Source organism: Aulonocara sp. 'chitande type north' Nkhata Bay, linkage group LG1 (assembly GCF_057382095.1).
Source record: "Aulonocara sp. 'chitande type north' Nkhata Bay isolate Kocher_YH1m ecotype deep benthic linkage group LG1, A_spYH_male_GT1.1, whole genome shotgun sequence".
Classification (NCBI taxonomy): domain Eukaryota; kingdom Metazoa; phylum Chordata; class Actinopteri; order Cichliformes; family Cichlidae; genus Aulonocara; species Aulonocara sp. 'chitande type north' Nkhata Bay.
The window spans coordinates 23,422,104-23,430,695 of NC_141344.1; the positions used below are offsets into that span (position 1 = coordinate 23,422,104).

Genomic DNA, 8,592 nt, shown 5'->3' on the forward strand with positions numbered 1-8,592 from the left:
ATTAAATCTATCTAGTCAGTTACTGATAGTTTTTAATGCATGACTGAGAATGAGAGCATAATGGCCTCCACACATTTTCTGTCAGTACTCATAAAAAAATGAACACAAAATAAAATGTGTCAGGCCAGCACAAGCTGCCAAAACAGCTTCCCTTCAGTTTGGCATTGATTCTGCAAGTCTGAACTTTACTGGAGGGAAGAATACGATTTGTCCATAAGCAGTTCCCTCAGTTGGTCTTTTGATGATCTATCGCAGTGGTCCAAAAATCCTCAATACGTGTTGCAAACACTATAACATACAAGACTAATTCTGTGTGGCATGTAAATAAAAGCGGAATCCAATGCAAATCTCATATTTTATTTACATATCAAACATTTTTTTTTAAAAAGTGTCATTTTAAGGAAAATATTGAGTCTAATTTGAATTTGATGTCATTGACATGTCTCAAAAAACTTGGGACCGGGCCTGTTTACCACTGTGCAGCATTCCCTCTTCTTTTAACAGCAGCCCATAAATGTCAGGAAATTGAGGACAGCCTCGTCTGATATAGGATTCTAGTCCTGGGCCTTCTTTGCCATATTTTTGTTTGATGATGCTCCAAATTGTTTTCAGCTGGTGAAAGGTCTGGACTGCACGCAGGTCATGCTGTTGTAATAGATGCAGTATGTGGTTTACCATTGTCTTGCTGAAATATGCAACGCTTTCCCTTAAAAATAAATAGTGAGAGCATATGTTGCTGTAAAACCTGTATATACATTTCAATACTGATGGTGCCTTTTTCACATGTGCCAATACTGCCAATTCCAAACTAATACAGCCCCATACCATCAGTGATGCAGGCTTTTGAACCTAGCACTGTTAGTCCCTTTAGAGGGTCACATCTTCCATGTTTTCCAAAAATAAATACGAATTTTGTTTTATCTGACCACTGAACACTTTTCCACTTCAATTCAGTCCATTTTAGATGCGCTTTGGCCCAGTGAAGATCGTGGCAATTAAAACATATGTTCACATATGTCTTATTCCTTGTGTCATAGAGCTTTAACCTGCGTCTGTGGCTAGCATAGTTAACTGTGTTCCTGAGCACATGCAATGATTTCCATGACAGAACCATGACTATTTATAATGCCGTGCTGCCTGAGGGCCCAGAGATCATAGGCGTTCAGTATCGATTTTCGGCCTTGTCTCTTGTGCAGAGAGATTTCTCTCAGTCTTTTTATCTTATTGGGCCCTTTGCCCATCTTTACTTCTGAAAAACTCTGATTTCATTTTACACCGCATCGCAACATTTTAGGCATTAAGGCTGTATGATTCTTCCTCTTGATAGTTTCAACCTTGGTTAGACCACTCCCAATGCGAAATAAAGTTATAATCACTAATAAGAACATTGTAGTGAACACAGACGTGTTTTAATCGCACGTCTGAGTAACCTCTACACAGCCTCTGTTAAATAAATGCCCAAAGCCTCAATTCTGGACTTCCCACCATGAAACACATCTAAATTATTCCAGCACAAGGTAACTATTTACTTCCATGAATCTGATGAAATGCTGCGTTTTTGTTCCCTACAGACAAACCCATTCATCTGAACCTCGTTTTGTGTAATAACAAAATAAACAGAACACAGTGTTGCAAAATACTTCTCATCCACAAGTGATAGCAGTGTGTCAGAATCCGTCAGCACTGTTTATCTTTAGTAAACTATGAAGTAAATCTATGACCAAAGTACAAACTGTTATACTTTGCAAAATTAAAAAACACAGAATTACAAAACCTGCAGTTTGTTAGATCCACTGCTGAGCTAAAGTGTTAAAATACAAAAAATAAAAAAATAGACTAAACCAGCAGAAATTAACACGTTTTACCACTGTGCTATGGTATTTTGCCATTGTGCATTTTTATACTTAATTTAATTCAGTTTATTATACAACAAAATATATCATATATATTAACAAAAGATGGATATGCCCCAGATTGTATGCACCCTGACTCTAGTCTTTAGAGAGCGTCTGAATAGAGGAATAAAAGTCAGATTGCACAATTATTTATTTTAGATTTCAGGAATCGATGCTTTTGTTCTAAACAGAAATTTCCAGAGCAGAGGTGTTGCCTCTGAGCAGATATAAATACTCCCAGCAGAAAAATGCACAACACACTCGACAGAAGAGACTTAGCATTGTTGAAGAAGATGAATATGATCCACAGAATGGCGTAAGTTGGATTATTTTTTGGTTTTCATCAAATCTCTTAATAATTACAATCCATAAATCAAAGCATTGTTTTACCATGAAAGGTTTTCCATTCGTCATCTATCATTTCCTACATGCTGTAAATCCAATGCTGATATATCGATCTCAGTAATTAAATAACTGACTCCTTACAGTTTCTCATTCTATTTTTTTATCTGCTCCCAGCTCCACCGACCCACAGAAGCAGAGGCATTTAATTTTTATTCATCATTTCTCTCTCTTGTTGTCGTGTGAAGGTTTTCTCTGACTGTGGTCGTCCTGGCTGTGTGGGCCTGCCTGGCAGATGTGGCTCATGCTGAAGAAAGGATGAAAGCCTCTGTGTTAGGTAACACATACTCTTAATTTGAAATAAGCTTTTTACTTCAATATTTCATGTAACAAAAAGGTTTCTGCATGGTATAGTATTTGACCAGCCAAGCATTTAAAAAACAGCCTTAAAAAGCAATGCTGCTTTGAGTCAAACTGAGACGTCAGCACGCTAACTGGCTCACCGTGACAGCTGATATTTAACAGATATGTTTATCATGTCATATCTTGCTTTATAAGTAAGCCAGTGATGTAAATATCCATGTAAGCATTCTAACAATTGACATTAATTAGCACTTACTACAAAAAGAAGTCATTCATTTTGCAGATTGTAGTAACTTGTTTTGAATGTCAGCAGAATAATCAGAGGTTATCACAGCTAAAGATCAGTCAGCCAGTATAGTAGGCTCAGTTGGCCTCGAAATAAGAAATAACAGCATAAAGTCAAATAATTCAAACAAGGATAGTTAAAAGTATTCAAGCATCATCAAGTTACCCTGAAAGCTGATTCTCTTATCTCAATGTTGCGTTTTCAGTTGGAGAAGCATTTCATCGCTTCTAAAAACCACAAGTTAAAAAAATCAAAATCAAAACGCTTGCAGTTTAAATATGGGTCTCAGTAAAGTTCAGTAAAGTTTAACCAAAACTAAACTAAAAACTACAACTATATGTCAAAAGACATTTTTGTTAATTACATATAAACATGACTTTTAAAAATAATTAACTGTAACTAACTGAACTGATTTTGTAAATTCGGAAACGTAACTAAAACAAAATGACAATATACAGGGAATACCCCTGTGATATTGTTGTGTACATGAAATTTTATGGTAAACTATTCCAGCTTTGTTCCGATAAATGAGTGTGGAACAAACCGTATTTTGACTTACTGCCATACTCTCAGATTACTGTGACATTTACCACTGCACTTCCTTCAGTATCAGCAGCAGCAGCCGCTTTTTCACTTCAACCACCCACAAAGTTCAAAGCTGTGAAAAAAACAGTTTTCACCAGCTGTGTCAAACGTAGAAGTGGGCTGTGAAAGGGCTCCAAATTATGCCAGTTGGGGGGGCTTGCAAATTACAGTAACAGCTGCAAAAAATTGTTTGTTGTTTTTAGACTTTTTTCCTATATTGTTGGTCTATTTTTGCAACCTAACACATTTGCATACCACAGTGTGGTGTGAGAGCTGCCAAAGTTGCTTTTTTTTAAATGCAGGCTGTTCATCAATTCTGTAAATGGGTATACCATTCAATTTGATTACTGCAATAAAGCTCTTATACTTCTTTAAACTAAAAGGGAAGAATTTATAAATATCAGGTTATTAAATATGAGTTTAGTGGTCAAACCCACTTGAGATGAAATTGGGCTTCATGTATTCCTTGAACTAAAATGACTTTGACACCCTTGGGTTATAACGAAACCTCCTCTGCAGCTGCTGTTCAGACAGATAACTCCTGCATTAAATGACACGTGCTTTCCTGAGGGATCTGAGGACTGGTGACTTTTTTTCCCTTCATTTGGCTCTGAGGCTACTACCTTTGAAAGGGAAATCTTCTGCTTCCCTGCTTCTCCCCAAACAGCTGATAAAAACTTTACAATAATCCAAACAATCAGTTTTTAGTGAAAGATAACTGAACCCACTGGAGACGTGATGAAAAAGACATTTTTAATAAGACAAAGGATGCTATTGTTTACTAAAAATATTAACATAATGAGACAAAGAAAACAAGAAATGTAGCACAGATACTAAATCCATTCATTGTTGCTGTGATGTGTTAAAATAATAAGTTGTTCATTTCTTGTAATACATTATGTGCTGTACTTAATACAATAAATGAACAAAATATTGGAACTCATTCTTGGTATATTAATTCTGCCAGAAGGATGTAAAATTAGAAGAAAATTGATGATAGTCTTTCAGTGCTGTACGGAGCTATCAATACATTAGTCAAAGCGGTCTTCATGATTATGTCAGCCACACAAAAGACTAGTGGATGAAAAGCACAGAGAACAGATTCCATATTTTGCTCCATGATACATTATTTAAAGTCTGTTGTTTTTGAAAAGGCTTTTTAGAGCAAGAAAGTGTCGTATTCAGATGGAAAAGCTCTGCTGAAAAAGCAGGAAGAGATAACAATATTCTTTAATGACTGAAGGGCACAAAGTAAAACGTGACAAGCCTGACATCAAGCAGGTCATGTTTTATTAATTAGGTTTAAGTTCTACTTGAGGGAAAATGGGAAAGAGCAAAAGTGCTGTTAACAAAGCAGAAATGCTCAAACTGACAAAGTGTCCTTAAGGTCTACGCCTAAAACAAACATGTTCTAAATATCCGTTTATGCAGGAGGTCTCATTAAGACAGAGAGAGAACAAATTAGAAAGCAGCAAAACAAGATGAGCGAGTCAAACATAACATTTGTGACAGTTTCAGGCAATGAAAAAATTGCAAGCTGTTTTTTAAAACAACAACAACAACAACAACAAATGAATTAGAATTTATGGGAATACCAAAAAATTTGTGCTTCATTAAAAAAGATAATAATTAAGATGACAATAAAAGTCATCTCAAAGCACTTTATACTATAAAATGAATGAAAACAAAGATACTACAGGACAACAAATCTATACTCTGTACTTGCATTTGACCAGATGCCATTGAATTGAATGGTTTACATTGTGTTTATGTGACAAAATTACATGGAAAATGTACATGTGATCACATTACTTAAAGTCAGCATTATGGGCATAAATGTTGTTTTTTGTGCAAATTATGTAGGGCTAAGAGTTGCAGCAAAGCACAGTAGTTTACTTTAAATGTTTAATTTCAACCAATTTGAATGGATGGATATATTTGAAAATTTGCGATGACGATATAACTGACGATGTAACTGATGCGAGACAAAATAGTTTACAGTGCAAAAACCCTCCATCAATGTATTTTCACTTAAACAAGCAGCAGTTTTTTATGTGCATTAAAGCTATATAAAAATGTAACAGTGCAAATGCCTTGCTGACAGTTTAACCAAAAGGCATTTGCAGTGGAATATATGGACATATCCTGAGCATAACCATGTATAATATCCACAAAAGTTAAAAAGAGGTGCTTTGCAACATGAAACTGCAGTGTGCCAAATAAATAAGTCAAATACGTATTTTTCAGATCATAAGGTGCACGGGATTATAAGGCGCATTAAGCAAAAATAAAGCAGTCAGATAAGTCTAACTTTATTCAACTCATTCTTCTTGCTTCCTCCACTTCTGCACCATTGACTCATTAATGCTGAATTTTCTCGCAGCTGCTCTGTTCCCAAGTTGTACTGCGTGACGCCTTGAGTTTAAAATCCGCTTAATACGCATGTCTCTTAACAGGTGCCATTTTGGGGTCCTTATACACACACAATACAGTAATATTATGTTGAAGCACAGTACGTATCACTCCGGGAGGCTCCTGACTACGGTAGCCGTAATGCTCCAACAGTCCATCAAGCATTGCGGGTTCGTAGCTTAGCAAAGTCGTACTAAAACATTTGACAGATTGCTGAGCGCCGTGTACCACATAAAATCGGTTTGAGGTCAGTAAGCACAACCAGAATTCATACATAAGGCACACGGGATTATAAGGTGCACTGTCGATTTTTGAGAGTGCCTTATAGTCGGACATCACAGGTAAAAAATTTATCCTTTTTTAACACAAAGTATTTTAAAGAGGTTGATAATGAGTTTAAACACTTTACTGAGCAGAATTAAAGTATGAGGTGCCGGTCGAGTATAACGTCTAATGTCCCAGTATGTGGATAAATGGTCTCCAGAGGTCAATAGTTTTTGTAAAATGTGGATGGCGAAGCTTTTTTGTGATGAACTAAATTGTGTAAACTTGAACTGTAGGCCAAGACAATATTTGACATGATCGACAGGATTATAAATAAGAATGTCTGCGTTAACTTCCCAGCCTCCAGGACAGCATCTGTCCGCTCCAGGCGAATGGTTGGTGGGAAACTGGCTCCTCATGTGCCCTGGCAGGCCATGGTCTACATTGCTGAGAGCATGCTGGATGGAGGTTATGCAGGCGGTGCTCTCATCTCTGACCGCTGGGTGTTGACGGCTGGAAGAAACCTTTTTGTTAGGAAGAGTCGGGAGGACATTCAGGGACAGGAGCCTGTCATCCCTAAAGTGTACCTGGGAATTAGAAAAAAGGATGATGCTAAATCTTCCAATGAGGTTGCTGTTGAGAAGGTGAGGAAAGGAAACTGTTGTAGAGTCAAGAATTATATTATTTTACTATATGTTTGTTTTTCTTTTGTTTTCTTGTTCTGTCATTTCTATACACACCATGTTTTTAAGGTTCCACAAGTTTATAAAATAATCAAGTATGTGGATATCTTTTTCATTAAAGTCAAAGTTAAGTCATGAAAGGATTGCTTTTTAACACCACATAGTTGCTAGCATTTCTGAGCTTAAAGAAATTTGTTCAAACCTTCAGGGTGAGTGATGTGAATTCTACTGAATGAGACCAAATGATTCATGTGAAAATATATCACTTTTTATGAACTTCTTTGAAATCTGGCATACTTACGTGTCTTTAGACCTTAAAATTTATTATCAACGGGAAATTTGTCATCATTTTAATGGCTCTTACTTCATACTTCATTACACGTTTATTCTGTGTTAGGAAGCACTGCTTGAAAGTGAAAAAAAAAATACAAAGCTAAATGCAACATCAAACTTAAGAACAAACTTTTGCATTTCCCTCCTGCAGGTTGTTCTCCATCCAGGCTTTCAGAATCAGTCTGACTGGAACAACGACCTGGCTCTGATCCAGCTGAAGCAGCCTGTCGTTATAAATGATAAAGTGACCCCCATCCCATTACCAGAGAGAGGCCAGGACCTGGCCAAGGCCGTGCGTGGGTCAGGAATTATCACTGGATGGGGCTGGGGACCCCTTCTCACCCCTTCTCCCTTTCTCAAACACATCGTAGTCCCACTGGCCAATCACTCTGAGTGTAGGGCTGAATATGAAAGTCTTGCACTCACGCCAACTGTAGATGATGACATGATCTGCACTGCTGCCACAGAATATCAGGAGAATGTCTGTTTTGGGGATGCAGGTGGCGCTCTGGCTGTCACAGATCCTGAAACTGGGGACATATATGCTGCAGGGATCCTTTCCTATGATAAATCCTGCACTAGGTACAAGCATGCAGTGTATATGAAGCTTTCCTCGTATTTGCCCTGGATCCACAGCATTATGAGAGGAGATACAGACACATCAACTGCTGTGCGCTTTGAAGCGATGTCTGCGATGTACAAAAGGCAGTAGTAATTCGGCTGTCCTTTAAGTGTTGAGGAGGTGTTTAATCTGTGATTTGTTTTTTTTTTTTAAGTGCTTGTGAAGTAACACCTGTTGTTTTGTATCATTTAAATCTGTGAAGAGAGGGAAAAATACACTGAATATTTTTTTTTTAAAAGAAGAAGAAGGAACAGACATTAAAATGTACCACAGTAAAAGCAATCTCTCTCCTTTCATCTTGGACAGTGATGTCATAAAGCTCCTCAAATAAAGGCTATCTCATCATCATCATCATCTCAACTGTCAATTAATATGTGTATCCATCATTTACATACTGCCTTCTTGCAACTCGCTGAAAGTTGCGCTTGTTTCATGCTCATAGGAAACTGCACCTTTCTCTGTCAAACCAGTGTGTTTATCTCCCGTTAAGACTCGAGCTAAAGCTAAAATGCTAGCAGATTTTTTTTCTGGTGGTTTGCACATGTTCCTTGTGGATAAAGCACTAGTATTTCACCGTTAACTAAGGAAAGACCAGTATACAAAGCAAGCTGCCAGTGTCTCAGCTTTTACTGCTCTGGGATCAGTTATGATTGCTGCTTCATATGGAAACACAATGACCATTAGCAAGTAAACAAGCTTCAGTGATATAGCATCGTAAACAAAGGAGTTTCATCTTGCTAACCACTTTGTCCAACATGTGCGATGTAAAATTTGAAAAAATTGTTAATAATTCATTTAATACATTAA

General features: G+C 37.2%; 1 protein-coding gene across 1 annotated transcript; it reads left to right on the plus strand.

Annotated features, from left to right (window-relative positions):
* The first annotated feature begins 2,063 nt into the window (after positions 1 to 2,063).
* On the plus strand, positions 2,064 to 8,133 carry hp (haptoglobin). The gene is made up of 4 exons (XM_086289100.1): positions 2,064 to 2,211; positions 2,486 to 2,574; positions 6,508 to 6,791; positions 7,315 to 8,133. Exons 1-4 carry the CDS (start codon positions 2,144 to 2,146, stop codon positions 7,873 to 7,875), a joined length of 1,002 nt encoding a protein of 333 aa, XP_086145226.1. The 5' UTR covers positions 2,064 to 2,143; the 3' UTR covers positions 7,876 to 8,133.
* Positions 8,134 to 8,592: the final 459 nt, after the last annotated feature.

Bases quoted from the DNA above. Each gene is read 5' to 3' on its own strand.
- hp (XM_086289100.1), top strand. From the start codon at position 2,144: ATGCACAACACACTCGACAGAAGAGACTTAGCATTGTTGAAGAAGATG. The intron at 2,212-2,485 runs GTAAGTTGGATT...TGTCGTGTGAAG, and splicing joins AATATGATCCACAGAATGGC to GTTTTCTCTGACTGTGGTCG. The intron at 2,575-6,507 runs GTAACACATACT...TTAACTTCCCAG, and splicing joins GATGAAAGCCTCTGTGTTAG to CCTCCAGGACAGCATCTGTC.